Source organism: Capsicum annuum, chromosome 4 (assembly GCF_002878395.1).
Source record: "Capsicum annuum cultivar UCD-10X-F1 chromosome 4, UCD10Xv1.1, whole genome shotgun sequence".
In the NCBI taxonomy this organism is placed as follows: Eukaryota; Viridiplantae; Streptophyta; class Magnoliopsida; order Solanales; family Solanaceae; genus Capsicum; species Capsicum annuum.
In genome coordinates, this window is record NC_061114.1 from 230,191,089 (window position 1) to 230,209,009 (window position 17,921).

At 31.8% G+C, this 17,921-nt stretch overlaps 1 protein-coding gene and 1 long non-coding RNA gene across 5 annotated transcripts; both read left to right on the forward strand.

Annotated features, from left to right (window-relative positions):
- The first annotated feature begins 1,138 nt into the window (after positions 1–1,138).
- LOC107866823 (probable alpha-amylase 2) lies at positions 1,139–7,851 on the forward strand. Of its 4 annotated transcripts, none has more exons than XM_016712822.2 (12): positions 1,139–2,033; positions 2,906–2,984; positions 3,274–3,311; positions 3,523–3,649; positions 3,750–3,976; positions 5,070–5,215; positions 5,347–5,459; positions 6,282–6,370; positions 6,691–6,813; positions 6,910–6,945; positions 7,168–7,266; positions 7,351–7,851. In XM_016712822.2, exons 2-12 carry the CDS (start codon positions 2,951–2,953, stop codon positions 7,540–7,542), a joined length of 1,224 nt encoding a protein of 407 aa, XP_016568308.2. In that variant the 5' UTR covers positions 1,139–2,033; positions 2,906–2,950; the 3' UTR covers positions 7,543–7,851. The 4 variants fall into 4 exon arrangements, with proteins under 4 accessions (XP_016568308.2, XP_016568307.2, XP_016568309.2 ...); XM_016712821.2 differs by having other exon boundaries at positions 1,167–2,033; positions 2,909–2,984; XM_016712823.2 differs by having other exon boundaries at positions 1,232–1,705; positions 2,909–2,984.
- A 7,898-nt stretch (positions 7,852–15,749) lies between these two features.
- LOC124897823 lies at positions 15,750–17,921 on the forward strand. Its single transcript, XR_007054782.1, has 2 exons — positions 15,750–16,565; positions 17,323–17,921. It is a non-coding gene; the product is annotated as an uncharacterized LOC124897823 (long non-coding RNA).

A 17,921-nucleotide genomic window follows, 5' to 3' on the forward strand; every position in this document is an offset into this window, starting at 1 on the left:
AAATATATGGATGTTGGAGGATTATGAAATGTGGGCATGGAACAAAAGGTATATGGTCGATCACAAGTCGCTCAAACCTGTCTACTTTCACTACGATGAACTTATATGTCACTGTGAAAGCCATCGTATATTAATTTATAATCTAGTTGATAACAAGGGAGTCAAATTGACCAGAAGGATGTTACGTCCTTTTGGCTCTTACATAAAGACCTTGCTGCCAATAGCTTAATATTAATTAGGTCCGCCTCTCATTTTTGATTTATTCTCCTTTTTTAATTTTTGTCATGTTATAGCTTAACTCGATGGGGAGGAATGATTTCCTAGCTCTTTATCTATAATATAATAAATGTGAATTTCATTTGTACATTGGACCATGATATATGTTGAGATATGTAACATTTTCACCATCTTTTGTTTCTAAGTTCAAGTAAGATCAAATGAATTTTGTCTTTGTAATTAATTTGCTTTTTTTTTTCTTTTCTTTTCATTCTTTTAAAAAAAAAAAAATTGTTATCCATATTCTTGTAATAGGCAAGCATGACTGTTTTATTTTTCTTTGATCATTTTCAATAGTGTAAACCCATGAGGAAAATTTCTATACATTGAACTACACTCGTTGAAATTGGTGATATTATTCAAAATGGCAGGATACAATAGTTCTTTTTTTTTTTTTTTTTAAATTAAAGTTCCTTCTATATGACTTAACATGCAAATCTAATATAGTAACATGCAATTTTTTATATTTTTTATTTTGAAATTAACAGGTACAATCTCCGCCACAGTCTTCACAACTTTGGTGAGCACAATCTCCGCCACAGTCTCCACAACTTTGGTAAGCACTTTATGCGCACCAGTTAATCCTCCACTGTTTAATAGCCTATAGATCATACAAGGAACGTAAACCACACTAGACAAGTCCTGTGTGCACCGAATAAAACCTCCAATATGTAATAGCCTACAATTCACACAAGAAACGTAAATTTCAAGACGAGCCTCGTGCGACAGACTCGACTCAAAAAACTTTGAGGGGGATCGATCCCAAGAGTACCAACTAAGTCATACCAAGGACGTAACGTGTAATTATTAAAATAGAAACAATTGATGGACTTTATTATTTTGTTTAAATAAGAAAAAGTTTAATTGAGACTAAATATTAAAAAAGTAATAATTTCTTACGATATATTTTAAAATTTCTACATAATTTTTTAGTATTTCTCTCGTCTATTTTCTTACTTCAATATTCTTTTATCTTAGTCTTACACAAATTATTTTTAAATTTCTACATAATTTTTTAGTATTTCTCTGATGTATTTTCTTACTTCAATATTCTTTTATCTTAATCTTACATAAATTGTTTTTAAATTTCTACATAATTTTTTTAGTATTTCTCTCGTCTATTTTCTTACTTCATTATTCTTTTACCTTAGTCTTACACAAATTGTTTTTCATATTTGATTAAAGTTTAATTAATCATGGATTATGATGTGAGTTTTGACATATTTGCCTTCAACTTCCGGTGTTCACACTTCCATCTTACCCCGTCGCAATTTTAATGAAATGTCACTCCGCCATTGGAGCCGTCGCCAGGCCACCCATTTATCACTCGTCAGTTCCAAGCTTCCAATCAACACTCGCCACGTGTCACTCTCCGTTTGCCATCAAACACGAATACCACTCGCAAACGATTTCGATCGACTCGCTTTCTGTTAATTCCTCGAATCTTATTTCCATTTCGTTAATATATAAAAGTTATTTTCTTTTTAGTATTCCGTGTTTATGTGGTTATCGAATTCTCAATTTGTTTGCTGGCAGATATTCCTGCTTTTTTTCAATTGAATTTATCATTTTTAATTCTAACGGCTGAGAATTTATGATTCCTTGTCAGAGGAATAAGGAATAAATCCAATTTGACCTATTTTTCCAGCTTTTTTCCCATTTCGTTTCTGTATAAATACTAGAGAGTAGGTAGGTTGAGGAGGTATCAATTTCAAGCTGCGATCGATCGACTTTTTTTTACTGAGCTAGCAAACGAGGTTTGTTTATTCAGCTTGTTAGATTATTGTTCATTTTGTTGAATAGGAAATTTTATTAGGCATGCAAAGTTTGTATTTATTTATTTCTTTTGGATTTTATTTTACAAGTACATGATCCGATGCGCATGCGGCATACATGTGCATGTCATTATTTGGATTCTTTAAGTTGATTCTATGGAGGTTATCAAATGGATTTTTTACACTTTATTTTTTCACCGTCGAGGAGGATCAATAGTGTTTCTACTTACCCTCCAGTCGAACCTTCAATCCACCAGTTGATGGTGGAGGTGCTCAACTACTTGACCAAGGCTCACTCGAGTATCATATAGGGGCAATATAGAGAAATAGTTAAAGAAAAAAAAGGTGCACTGTATAAGCGAGTTTTAACATAGAGTAGTGGTCCTGTTGTATTTGTGATGACAGTAATATTCTTTCTTTTTCTGCATTGAATCTTTGTTTAGTTTTCTGATGGTCAACTATAGCTGTCTTGCCCTCTGCCTTTTATACTACAACACAACAAAATACCTAGTGTAATCTCGTAACTGGGGTCTCGGGAGGGTGGTGTGTACGCAGCCATATGTCTACTTTGTGAAGGTAGAGAGGCTCGCTCTGCTTTGTGTAATAGAATTACTTGTAACAGCTCTGCTAGTACGTAAAAGATACCAGATGAATGAAGGAGGTTATCACTCATCACCTAATGCTTGCTTTAGTTTGAAAGATACGGATTGTGCATCTGGATTCCTTAATGAGCTACATATATGACAATTACGTAGGCATAGTAGTGTGTACATATATATATATATATATATATATATAGTTTCGGGTGGTTGTTTGTTTCAAATTTAACTTTTTGCTTACTTGTATTTGTTTAGCAGGACCATTAGGGGCTTTCTTGGTACTTTCAGCTTCAATCCATAATGGGATTTGAGGAAAGCCAGCAGACTGATCCATGTAAGGCTCTCTTTCCGTTATATACTTCATAACTGAGAAGAAAGACGGAGATTTGAACTGAAAAGGCAAAGATTTGAACAGAATATTTTCTTATTTCATTTTTACTTTTGCAGTTGTAAGTGAATGATTGGCATGTGGATGCCTTATTTTTGTTAGACTACTTTTCGTGATAGTCTAGTTACTATTACATTCCAAGCTCTAGCAATCACTGTGTTTCTTAAAACTTAGCTTTTTGAAGGGGATGATACTGATGAATGCTAACTGAATTATTGTTCTCATGTTCTTGTAGTGGTTGTGATACGCAATGGAAAAGAGATCATATTGCAGGTGATATTATCTTTCCTTACCAGTTAGCATGAAAGAAATTTCAAAGAATTCGTAGTTCATATAACAATTTGGTTGAAGGATGAATGTTGATGCATTGCTCGTAAAAAGATTGTTTCCAACACAAAGAAATGGAAAATACAATTGAAAAATAAGCATACATCTGTGTCAAATTCTGTTCATAACTAGAAAAGTTCAACTATTGTCCATGCAGGCCTTCAACTGGGAATCTAAAAAATATGACTGGTGGAGAAATTTAGATGGGAAAGTTCCTGATATTTCAAAGTCAGGCTTCACAACAGCTTGGCTGCCTCCGGCATGTCAGTCATTGTCTCCTGAAGGTTGGAAGTGAAAGTTTTAGTCATTTGAGTTAATATGACTCTTTGAGCTCCTATTTTGATAGTTATTCATTATCTTTGGTGTTGGTTTCTGTCATGATAGGTTACCTTCCACAGAACCTTTATTCTCTCAATTCTTCATATGGTTCTGAGCATCTGTTAAAAGCTTTGCTTAATAAGATGAAGCAGTATAAAGTTAGAGGGATGGCAGACATAGTCATTAACCATCGTGTTGGAACTACCAAAGGGCACGGTGGAATGTACAACCGCTATGAAGGAATTCCTTTGTCTTGGGATGAACATGCTGTTACATCTTGCACTGGTGGATTGGTAAGGATGCTGTAACTGAAATTTTGCTTGAAGGATTTCATCTGCATCTACTTGATCATAAAATTAATGAATACAATTTTCTCTAGTATAGGATGTTTATTTTGTCGTGTACTCTTGTAATTTTCTAGGGTGGCATAGATGGTAGATCCCTCTCCAGGAAAAGATCAAGAAGCTGTGACGCTAACATTAGCAAAGGAATGAATTGTATCTAAAAATAGTATAGCGTAAAAACCTTACTAAAACTTATGATTCCTTCATTAAGATTCAAACTATATGGAATTCAAATCAGTAAATTAGCTAAACCTTGCTAAATTTTCTGTAATAGTTTCTCAGTGGCAAAATAGGCTTATTTATTTCTCTCTCTTTTTCGATTTTACTCCTTAATCTTTTCGCAAAGTATAGTTAGACTCCTCAATGAATACTTAAACTTTTCTTTAGTTCTATTATAATATGTTGTTCACTCATAACATCTATAACAATTAGAGAGTCAGTGCTAATGGTCATGCTTGCTTTCCAAATATCCATTCTCTCCATGGCTAGAGGTTTCTCGAGCTGATATGCCTGCACAAATTAAAGACTTAGTGCTAGGTACCTTATTTAAAGAGATATGCAACAGAGCCTTGGCCTAAGGTTTATGTTAGCCCAGTGCTTGGTTGCTGCCTTGAGTTTTTAATTTTTATGGCATACTTTTATTTTCCTATTAAGATTAGACCCGTTTGAGTAAACTCTCAGTATTAAAATTTAGAATAGCTGACCCCTTTTGCCAAAATTGTTTCCTATTTTTACATCTTATCCAATATCAATGACTACCACTTTGAGTTAATATCTTGAATTCGTGTGGCTTCAGTTTCAGGATACCTTCGTCATTAGTTTTTTTTTCTTCTGGAATGTAGTGTCTAATATTGAATGACTTATTCTCATCAGCCTAATAATTGTTCTTCGCTGATCTCTGTAGCGAATGAACTATCAGGGAATCAATTATATGTGATGTCTGAAAATAAATATTATGGATAACTAAACTGTTTACATGTTTTGAATTTCTAAGTAATGCACTATCGGAGTGTACTCTCATACTTTTAAGGATATCTTCTAGGGTAACAAAAGCACCGGAGACAACTTTAATGGAGTTCCAAATATAGATCATACACAATCCTTTGTCCGGAAAGATCTCATTGACTGGATGCGGTGGCTAAGATCCTCTGTTGGCTTCCAAGATTTTCGTTTTGATTTTGCTAAAGGGTAAATGTGCACGTTCTTTCTGAAGTTCTCTATGTACCCTTCCCCTCCAAGGCAGGACTTCCATTTTCTTTTCTTTTGTTTGATGTATTTCCATTTGCGAAGAGCTGAGTTTTCCTTTGTCTCAACTTTAGTTATGCTTCAAAGTATGTAAAGGAATATATCGAGGGAGCTAAACCAATATTTTCAGTTGGAGAATACTGGGACACTTGCAACTACAAGGACAGCTATTTGGATTACAACCAAGGTAGTACGCGTCTACAATAAATATGTACAACTAACATTTACCTGCAACTTATAAAGCGTTCTCTCTCCATGTAGCTGGCACTTGTACTCATTGATGTTTATGCTGAACCCTTGTTTACTCTCTGGTGAGAGGATGAGTGGCATTCAGTCGGAAACTTTACACAGACCCAATAGGACTCTCTTTGATTTCTTCCACTTCCACTGGAACTTAAGTATATTCACCTTTCTAACATTTGGGGACATCTGTGTTGAATTTCATTAGGCAAGGAGAGACTTGCAAGTTTTAGCTATGTCCTTTCGAGAGGGGAATTTATTGATGTGAAATTGCTAGTTAATGTTGTCTCGTAATTACAGGTTTTTAAAATTCTTAACCTTCTAAGTTCCATTACTGGAAAAAAGGGATAGAAGTTAAAAGGACAATGAAACATTTGCAGACCATATGGAGTGCCTCAACAAAGTCAACTTCCGAGTTAACAGGAAGCTACATATCGTGTTCCAATTTTACAATCTTCTTAGGTCATCACTGTTGAGTTTATGTGGTTCTGAATTCTGATCCACATTCTAACATCTTCTTAAATCACCATTGCGGAGTTTATGTGTAATGTGGGTTGCATTTGTTTTACCATAGTGCATGAGCGATACCTAATTAGAAAATTGGGCTTATTATTGACCTTTACTGCTGCTTTTCTTGAATATTAGTTGCCAAGTGCCACGTATCTAGTAACACAGTGTGGAGACAGAGCATATCCATACCTTGGTTTCCCCGTGTATAGATGTCTTTGTTCTGTCTATATATTAACTTAACTTTGTTTGTTATGTGCAGATAGTCACAGGCAAAGAATTATCAATTGGATTGATGGCACGGGGCAACTTTCAACCGCATTCGATTTTACAACAAAAGCAATCCTTCAGGTATTCATTTAAAACACGGGACTGGGTTGTAGCTGATTTATTGACTATTAATCTTAAGATCCTAATAGAAGTACTGGCCCTTTTCATCCAATATTTACTATCTAAGACTACATGTTTTCAGCTCAGATTTAGTATGTGTAGCAAATCCAAATGAATTTTGATGACATGTTTATATTTCTTTTTTCACCTCACTTGTGGGATTTCACTAGGAGGTTGTTGTTTATATTTCTTTTTCAAGTAATTTATGAGGATTTGTCTGTGATCCAGTGAGAACATACCATAAATCAGTGCTAACCTACATTATGTATACGCATCGGCAGGAAGCAGTCAAAGGAGAATTCTGGCGTTTGCGTGACTCTAAGGGGAAACCACCAGGAGTTTTAGGATGGTGGCCTTCAAGGGCCGTGACTTTTCTTGATAATCACGATACTGGATCCACTCAGGTTCTTGATGTTGTCTTATTTGCAACTAGCTGATTATTGGTCTCGTTAAATATGTTCCCTTGATTATTTAACACACTTAATGATCACAACTTGCAGGCTCACTGGCCTTTCCCTTCACGTCATGTTATGGCGGTAAATTCAGCATCTATCCTACACTTATATGCATAACTTGAAAGATTATTTTTACTCCGCCTATCGTATTTCATTAAGTCGTTAAAATTTACTTATTTTCTCCTCTTTCTAGGCTGTAAGCAACGTTTTTGTCTTCAGCAATACTACGCAAATGTTTTAGACTTTAGTATTTCCTTATCATCTTTTGGGGCATTTTGTCTGATACCTGCTTGTCACTCCCAGGGCTATGCATACATTCTTACACATCCAGGGATACCATCAGTTTTCTACGACCATTTCTACGATTGGGGTAATTCCATGCACGACCAAATTGTAAAGCTGGTATGTCAAATCTATTAACTATTGACACCAAGTGACTGAACAGTTGAAGTTGGACTATCCTAATGTTTGAAATGTATGCCTTAGATTGATATCCGGAAGCATCAAGGCATACACAGCCGTTCATCTATAAAGATTCTTGAGGCACAGCCAAACTTATACGCTGCAACCATTGATGAAAAGGTTAGCATGAAGATCGGGGATGGATCATGGTGCCCTTCAGGGAAAGAGTGGAAGCTCGCGACCAGTGGCCATCGCTATGCAGTCTGGCAGAAGTAGTCTTACAAGCTATTCCGTCACTCAAAAATATTAGTTGAAATATGTATGTTTCGAACCCGCACACCTACTTCTAATACTAGATCCGCCTCTACAGGCTAGGATGAAGAGATAAGTGTTCCTCACATTCATTAGAAATTGCAGCATAGGATGTAGTTTTGGTAATAATAGTTCTTGAGAATGCCTTTTATTGTATATCTACAAATAAGGAGGTTTGTGCCTTTTCCATGTGACAAGATTAAAGTGTTCTTTTCTTCTACTATTTAAGTTTTAGTATAATATATAAGAGAATATGACGTGATTTTGGTCGTATCAGAATATTACTTACATTTTAAGATGTTAATCAAAAGTTTTGGTTTGAATCTTTAAAAGCAACAAAAAGAAAGTGTCACGTTGCAAGCTTTCTTATGGTCCTATATTCTCTTCATAAGAATAGTGCCTTTTTTATGAAGTGATTCTCCTTTTGGGTTAGATTTCAATCTATTAGTTGCCTAAATGGAAGTTCAAGGTTTCAAATAAAGGGAAATTTCTAATAACTTTTTATCCTAATTTTTTATTTTCATACCTTTTTATCTAGGATTGCATTCTCGATGGGTTGACGTTGTGGCATGTCCTATTTAAGCATCTTCTCCGAGTTTTTTTCGTCCTTACCTTTGTCTCTTCTAACTCATGCTATAGCCAACTTCTCACAGTCGTAATAGTGAATCCACACATTTTATTTTCACATGCTCAAATAATTTCAACTTCACTTTCCTCATCTTGTCCGCCACGGAGATTATCCCCATCTTTGCCCGTTTCATTTTGTTTCTAATCATATCTCTTCAAATATATCTACACATACATCTGACCATTCTCATTCTTCATACTTTTTTTTTATCGACGGTCACGTTCTCAATGGGCTGAAGTTGTGACATGCTCTACCCAAGCATCTTCCCCAAGGTTTTCTTCGCATTTACCTCTACCTCTTCTAATTGATACTACAGCCAACCTCTCACACTTTTGATGGTGCATCCCCTCAGTTTAGTTCACATGCTTAAATCATTTCAACTTCGCTGTCCTCATCTTATCCACCACGGAAATCACCCTCATTTTACCCAATTTAATTTTATATCTAATTATATCTTTTTTAATATATCTACACATTCATCTAACCATTCTCATTCACGTTATATTTACTCAACTCAATACAACTACCTATGCAACTACTTTCGAGCAAATTTTAAACCAAGAAATCACCTAATGACTGTTTAATTGAAATGAAGGGATCACATGGCGTTGTGTCGAAAAAAGAGAGATTCCTCACATCAACATCATAGCAAATCGTCATACATCTCATAATTTATGTCTTGAAAACTCAAAGCCCCTATCAACATCTCCAATATTTCTTTTTTTCTCTTTTGCCACACAATATAAAAGCACTCACTCAAAAACTATCATTATTTTCGTATTTTTTTTCCTCATCTCTCTATCACGTGATGCACACTGTTTGAAAAATATATCATCCATCATTTAATTAATAAAGGAATCTTCTTTTAGTCCATGATCATCTCCCCTAGCTTCTATTTCCGATGTCTTTTTACCGATTTACCTTATCTATCTATAGGAAAATTCAACTTTTATTAAGGTTCATTCTAGAAAAACTATATTCACCTTAATTATAACCTAGGTTAAAAGTCAAAAATGTAGAATGTAGGGTTGAAACTTTTGGTTAAGGTCCTACTATATGCTTTGACAATCTAAAAGCTCAATATATTAAGGATAGATAAATAATTATGACAATTCATGTACACCATAATAATAATAATAATAATAATAATAATAATAATAATAATCCACATGCATAAACATTTTTTTTTTTTAAAGAAATACAATTACATGCAGAGTTACATGATCATGTTGTGTCTTGAAATTGATGAAGATGCTCCTAATTAAATTAACTCTATAATATTGTTCAAGTAGAATATTTTATAAAATTCATTATTTCCACTGCATGCATGGTTTCTTTAAATTAAGACACCACTTTTTGGCAAACTCCTAATCATTATGTGCACTAAATTGCTAAGATAATCTAAATCACTTCTTCGATACATAGTACGACCATTATTTATTGTAGAAAAAAGAAAAAACAAAGTAAATTGAGCTGGTAGCTCTAATAATACGTTGTCTCATAAAATTAATGAAAATTCAATATATATTTGATTATAAATTTAATTATTATTATATTAATTTGATTGTTGTCGTAGAAAGTAATAAATTTCAAATCTTAAAGTCATCTTTGTTTCTTGTTTCGTCATTCAACAATCTTTTTCTATATTTCTCAGCTGGAGCGACGCTTCCAACATGATTCTTTCTATTCTCAAGATTCAAACTCGAGACCTTAATGGGTGTAACCCAACTATCCCACCGCAACCATGTTAATAACGAAAGTTCTTTGTTAATGCAATAATGATAGTTGTAAAGTCTAAAATACAAGTAAAATTATTCACAATGGTAGTGTAAAACTGTAGTACTATAATTTTTACTTGGAGAACCTTGGCTTAGGTGAAATTAAAGTTATTTATTAATCAAAAGAATTTTTGAAGAACCCCAGTTGACAGTAGAGTGGGTACATCACAATCATGAAAAGCTTCGAGGGGCATCTTATATGATGAAGGATTCAACTTTTAAACTTGATACACTATAATCTATTAATAAAAAAAAATTATGATTTATTTTGTTTCCTAGATTACCAAAATTAGTCCTACATTACAAAGTAATTTAATTGTTGTAGTTGGTCACTTTGACATGATACATAACGTAAGATATCTAATATATAGAAGTTAAACTCAATATATACTACTATTATGTATCGATAAAAGCTAGTTCAGCCCCATGCAAACTGATTTATTTCATACTGTTACGAAATATCGTGAATAAGGAGTTTATAACATATAACAACCACACAGAAAATATAAAACAAGAAATAATAGAAGCGCATTTTTTCCTTTTTCGAAATAGAAGCAGAAAGAATTTTCTACTATATATCGATTTAAAAATTAAAAAAAAAAAAATAGTACATGAAAGTTCATCTTTTAGTACTAGGTCGAGGCATTTTCTTTCCAATATGTTATACGATCATTACCTAAAAAGGTGAAAATGAAAAAAGAAAAAAATTATGTTGAGAGGAACGGAATCATAGTCGAGAAAATTGAAAAATAGAGAAATCTATGCTTTTTCGTTTCTTTTCCTAAAAAGACTACACAAATTATGATGAACATTTTCGTAAGAATTACACTACGAAAATGTGACGCTCATGACAAAGGGCTGACCGATAAGGAAGGGTGGGTCGGGTAAAAAAGTTTAACGTATTTCTAGACAAGTTCTCTCATGACAAAGGGCTGACCGATAAGGAAGGGTGGGTCGGGTAAAAAAGTTTAATGTATTTCTAGATAAGTTCTCTTGAAGAAGGTCATCGTGAAATTATACATCAGACAAATTTTATATCATAATGAGAGAGGAAAATAAATAATTTTACAAGACATATCGAATTAACAAGCTAGTTCACATAATATACATGCATGCACATAGTTAAATTCGATGATATCATAGTAGCTCGAGAGGTAAGTTCGTTAGGTGGATTAAAGTTATAAAGGCGTATCATGAATTTAGATGGTTCTGATCAATGACGAAACCACCTTATGCTAAGAAATGTCAAATGACACCTTTTCGCCCGAAAAAACTACGTTGAGATCGACTTTAGAGTTAGGTATAAATTATATATATGTTGGCTTTCTAAATATTTTTCTATGTGTCTTTATTTTTTCATATTATGACATTTCTTAATAAAAATTTTAGGTTCGTCGCTGATTTGCTGAAAGATTTTGGATATTAGTGGCTACAATTAAACAGGAAAAAGGCAATATTGCATGCTGAACTAAAGTGAGGGACTTCATATAATAATATCATAGAGTGGAGAATATTAATGGACAACAACCATAAATTAAATTATTATACTAGGAAGAAAATCCATGTCTAGAAAGTTAGTAGTAGTATATTGTTAAAGTTTCTAATGCCACCAAAATTGCCTACCCAAAAAACTAGTACTGATTATTTCCAAAAGGTCAATCTTTTTTCTCCAAATGGATGCCTTTTTATCTTTCTAGCTACCTGTCTCAACATTTTCCAATTTTTTTCCAGTTGTGCTAAGCATGATGCTAGGATATCATCAACACTACAAGAAATATTATTACCAATTAAATCAATTGATGAAATTTATCAATAGTTTGAGAACGAATTATTGACAATTTTTGCCAATAATGTCTATACGTTGATAAATATTAATTATGGAAGGAACCCCTCTTTTAGTTGATCCTATCGCTAAAAACATTTTTTTTTTAATTAAGTTCTCTCATTGATGAAAATAAAAGAAATTTTACTATTTCTTTCATTTCGTATTAGTTATTTCTATTTTTAGCACAATTAATATCTTGAATTTTCGAAGTAGTTATCATGATTAATATCTTAAATTTTCAAGAGTAGTATGACAATAATTAAGAAAAAACAAAAATAAAAAATAATATCTAATTTATATCTTAATTTTTTTGCCTTAATAAATTTGTATTACCTACGTACTCCGTCCGTCCCATTTTATATGTGGTCATTTTTTTTATTCATCCTAAAAAGAATGTCATCTTTTCTTATTTGTTAACTATTTAATGGCAACATTCCAATTTTATCCTTATTGAATCTCACTTAATAAGAAAAGACAACTAATACAGGAACAATTTTGTAAACTTTACAAAGTCATCAACAATTTTTTAAATTTCGTGCCTGATTAAAAAGCGATACATAAAATGGAACGGAGAGAGTATATTAATTTGATGAGTATCCCAAAGATTCAATCATGGCTGTATCTGACAAATGCCAACTGGTCTTGTAGACCTCCAAGAACACTAATGGCTTTATATAGGAGTATTATTACAGAAAGTAAAGGAGAAGAAACAAATAAGTATGTCAGTTTTGTTGCCCTAATACTTCACTGTATGGGCTGATCTACTTTTTCTTTAATGAATTTTTTCGTTAGGTGTTTGATATTTGAGTTCACGTTGCATAAAGCTCATTTAGAGAAAAATGCTTTTCAATGTAATTTTTTTTTTTTTTATATTTAGAATTTAAATTCGAAATTTTTGATTAAATAGTGAAAAAAATTATATTCGTATACCCCAACTCTTATTGGTCAAGTATTCATCGATTAACTTATAAATTCAAAACAACAACACACCCGATGTATTCCCACATATTGAGGTATGAAAAGGATAAAATATATGCAGTTTATACCACTAACTTATAAGTTCACGTAGTCAAAAATTTATATTCAGGCTTGAAATGTATATTACAACTTTAGAAACTACAACTTAATTATTAATTACGTATTACTCTAATTTAAAATTAGCATCTGCTGAGATTTAATTTGGATGAGGGAAGGGTGAGGGTGGGCATGGTTTGCAATAAATAGTGCACCAAAAAATGAAATGAGAGTTTGGTAGGTTGCTGTTTTTAAGCAATAAATTGGGTGAAAATGAAGATGGTAAAAGGACCAATATTATACACCATATCCATTTATGTAAAAAAGCAAAACAATTAGCACACTGTTATAATATAAAGATAAAATATCAATATCAAATTTGAAGAAATAAAAGAATTTTAGTAATACTTTTATTTTACTATTTTAATATGTATAAAACTATACAAAGGATGATTATTTATAGACCACTAAACGTACTCCTTAAGATTGTTAAACTTGACATCAAGTTAACAAGTTGACAATTTGACCAACTATTTAGGTATTCAAATTCAAATTGAACAAGTAACTTTAATCTTCAAATCTAACTTAACTATGATATCTCACAAATATACATATCACATGATATCTATATTATATAACACATACAAAATATTTTATATTCATGCAAAATTGGGAAAAGAGTCTCACTTTAAAAGGGAGTGTTGTAAGTAACCATTAAGATGTAAGTATTATAATTAATTCCACTTAAAAATTACATGAAGATGATAGTATTGTTGATCTAAATTCCTCCTTCATATTACATCTATTTTAGTCTCAAATTTATTTTATAAAAATATAGCAGAATAAGTACAACAACAACAATATAAAATTTGTTTAGTCTAATAAAGTAAGATTTAAAAAAAATATCATGTCCGTAAATTTTATTTATTCTTAGCTAATTTTGAGATAAAAATATTATTTCTGATAAACGCTTCACAAATGGTGAAAGTGTGTGTGGGCATAATGAGTGCGACGGATCACTCGACAAAAGGATGGAAAGATTTGTTACTCCTCTAATTTTTTTCTTTCCAATAGGATTATAGAGTAGTAGTAGTAAATAGTAAATAGTAAATGAGAAAATTTGGTCTTGGAAAATGGTATTGACAAGAGAGAACACTGCAGTGAGGTGTGAATGAAGCAATATAATTGAAGCCATTGACCTTTATTAATCTTTCTTCTATTCTATTGTTTGTTAGATCAGATGTGTAATAATTGGGTTTGTGCTGTCAAAATTGGTCAAAACTTTATCATTTGATTTTTGAAACTTCCTCATAATATACTATACTTCTTCCGTCTCAAATTATTCGTTATAAATTTTTTAATTTGATTTTTCATTTTACTTATCTTTTTTCATTAATCAATAAGAGACAAATTTTTTTTCTATATTTTACCCTTTGCATTAATTATTTTTTCTTTAAATTAAAATGTAAATATTATTTAATAGGAATACTATAATAAATTAGATATATTATTAATTATTTTTCTTAATCAATATGTCATTTCAATTTGAGATGACTAATTTGAGAAGAAGAAAGTATTTGCTTTTAGCAGCACCGTATATAGCTAGGATGCCACCTCTAATGGCCGACTACCCACCCCACAAAGAAAATCTCTCAAATAAAAGTCTACACAACTTTTTTTTTCTTCGCTTCTCGCTCGGTATTTGATATTTATTTAAAAATGCTAAATAATCCATATTCATTTTGCTAGAAAGACCACTTACTATATAAGAATATTCATTAGTGGCTGATTCGAAATTTAGAAATCATGGATATACAAAAGCTTTGAACGCATATAGTTTTAGGATAGTTCTGTCTAAAAACTAAACCATCTATCTATCTTCTTGACTCACCAATTGTTTTTCTAAATATTATATCAATTTTTATATATTTTTTATATAATTATACTAAATCAGCGTTAAACTTAATGGGTGTCGAAATACCAAAAATTAAATTTGGCTATAGATCCGCCTTCTGATGTTCATAGGGTTCATGTTTTATATATTATGGTTAGGATGGCAAAATACTTGCTATTCCATCACAACTTTTATACGATCAATATATACTACAACGATCCTATCAAAAGTTAGCCAATTGAAAATTTTGTTATAATAAATATTAATAATAAGAAGTTAATAAACAGTAATTCATAATGAAAGAATCATACCTCCAAACATATATTGATCTTTGGGTATCATATTCAATTTGGAGACAATAATCTCTAATTATGTCCGTTAGTAATTATGGGAGCATATTTTTAGGCTATTAGTAACTAAGAAGTTTTTGACTATCATCTATTATTATATCTTGGATTGGATCATTGATGCTATTTGTACCGTTGATAACAAACACCTTTTTAGTCCTACAATAATAATACTCCATCTATTTCATTTTAACTGTTATTTTAATTTTAAAAATTTATAGTAAAAAGTTGGTTGTTACTCTTGGAGTTCAACATTAAAGTCGATCATTATTTTCAATTATATCTTTATAATATTAAGAAGATAAGACAATAGTTAAAATAAAACTAAGAGTAATATATTTCATGGAGAGTCCTAGGAGAGAACAGTTTTCACTCTTTATTGAATTTGTTAAAATTGAGCTCCCTACACTATATTATTTCTCTTTTCACATTGAGCTACGTTATACTCTTTTTGCTTCACACATTATTTACTATCTTTTATTTTCTTTATGAAAATCAAATAATATCAAGAAGAAATTAATCGTTAAGTTGAAATGAGAAAAATTGCAATATTCTTCTTTCAGTATGACCTAAAGTATTTTTTTTATTATTTTTTGCCCTGAAATCTCTCTAAAATTACCTTTAGTAACACTTATCTTATATATCGTAATAAAATTTCAAATCAACGATAGCGAGTCAGGTTGTCTTGAAAGGTGGGGCAAAATTCAGAATAAATATGATGATCCACGAAACATCCAATCTGATTATTTATGATCTTTCCCTTTCCTTTTTCTCCAAAAAACAAATACTCTCTCTCTCTCTCTATTAATTGTTTTACAGCCAACAACAATACATATTTTTGACAGTACGTACCAGAAAAACTCCACCATCTTAAATAGTGCTCAACTGCCCCCTCTTTTTCAACTACTACTATATACCTTCTCTCTATTTTCATTTGCGTATAAAATTAAATACTAGTAGTAATACTGCAGATTTATGACAAGGCAACAATCTTGATTTTCATGGAGGTTTCTCAAAGGGTAACTCACACCAGTTCTTTGGCATTCTGTCCACCTCCTTCATGTATTATATATATGCTTCCGTTTGGTCATAGATCAATTTTGAAATTTGAAGTTATGTTTTTATATTTTTTTTACTTGAAAAAGAGTTTGACATTGTGTAAGTGAAAGTCCCCAAAAATCCAAAGAGTGGTCTGAGCAAGTTTTTATGAACGTGAAAATATTTGAAGATTAGACTTTCATGTTTGTCATCAGACAAATATTTGACGATAAATTTTCAAAACCTATGACCAAACGCTAGCATATTAGATTTTTTTTCTTTTTCTTTTTTATAAAATAATAATGGAGGTGGGCATACTGCCAACAGAGTTGTGTTGGTTACTCTTTGTGAAATCCCCGTGATGTTTCATCTCAGACCTTCTTCATGATCTTGTTGTTGTTAATTCCCCCCCAGAATTTGTGCTGACGATGATGTCTAGGGTTTTTTGGGAAATTCCAAAAAGGTAACAACAAGACAAATATTTTCTATTGTTTGGATTTTATCAGTTTTCCTCTGATTTTTCTTGTTTCAATCTATGTTGCTCGGATTCTTCAATTATGTAAATAGGTGTGTGTTGGATTCATCAAAATTAGTGTATTTTTATAGAATCCGACATGGATGAGACATCGAAACTTATTAGGTTTCACTCCTCAAAAGAGCCCATGGAGAAAAGGGGTTACTTCTAAAATGTTTGTATTAAACTTCTTTCTTGTAATGAAATTGAAAGAAAAAATAACATATTTTTGATCCATCAAATGCTACTTGGAGCTCAAAACCCTATTTTTTCCCCATTTTTATGCCTTCATTTTTATACTTAATTACCATATACCCAGAACTTTTTTAGTATGTATGTATGTTCTTCTTTCCTATTCTTTCAATTATTATTTTTTGGAAAAGGATAAACTACTTTAGCACTTGTTTTCACTTTTGTCTTTGCTTATTCATGAAAAGAAGTTACTACTAAATGTATATATATGGTTAGGGATCCAGAGAACAGTTTGCTTATTCCAGTACAGCAGTACTATTTGTGTCAAACGTCGAACTGAAAGATTTGCATTTATAATATCTGTATATGTTCCCTATAGGATGACAATTGTTGTATCATTTCTTTTTGGTATGTTCTAATGTATAACATGTAGCTTTTACTCTTTAGTTAATGTTTAGACCATCTTTATAGTATATATCATGTTTTAGAGTTAAGTTTGTTGTTATCAATTTAGGTAATAACATGATATTAGTCAGACATCTAAATTGGAGATATTTGGATGTCTAGCTAATTGTCCAAGCCGTAATGATAGTATCTTGTGCACCTGAATTGGTGTCCTCACTTTTTCTAAACAACGGGGAAGAGGATCAAAACATGCCACTGAAAGATTGTTCGGTAAACGATGAGTTGTCAAGAACGTTAAAGAAGGTAGGATGGATCGTTGGTCAGATCTAGTATGAGATTATTTATGTAGTTGGAATTGACTGCTACCTAAAGGTTTTAATTTTACAAGCAGAAATTAAATTTGTCTGCTTAGTGAAGAAAAAATAAGCATGAAAATAGTACTATTGCTAGGTTTTGACTTTGGATTCAATAGTAAAAATGCGACGTTTATGTGAAGATATGTGCTCATTATATTGTGCCTAGTTAACTTTGAAGCTTCATCTAACTAGTCCTCGAGGATTTTTTGATTATTGAACGAAAAAGGTGAGACCGGAATTATGTCTAGGCTTTGTACGGAGTACATATGTGTAATTCGATATGTTTATTGAGAAGTAAAATGTAAGACATGAACATATGTTCTCATTATACTGTGCCTAGTTAACTTTGAAC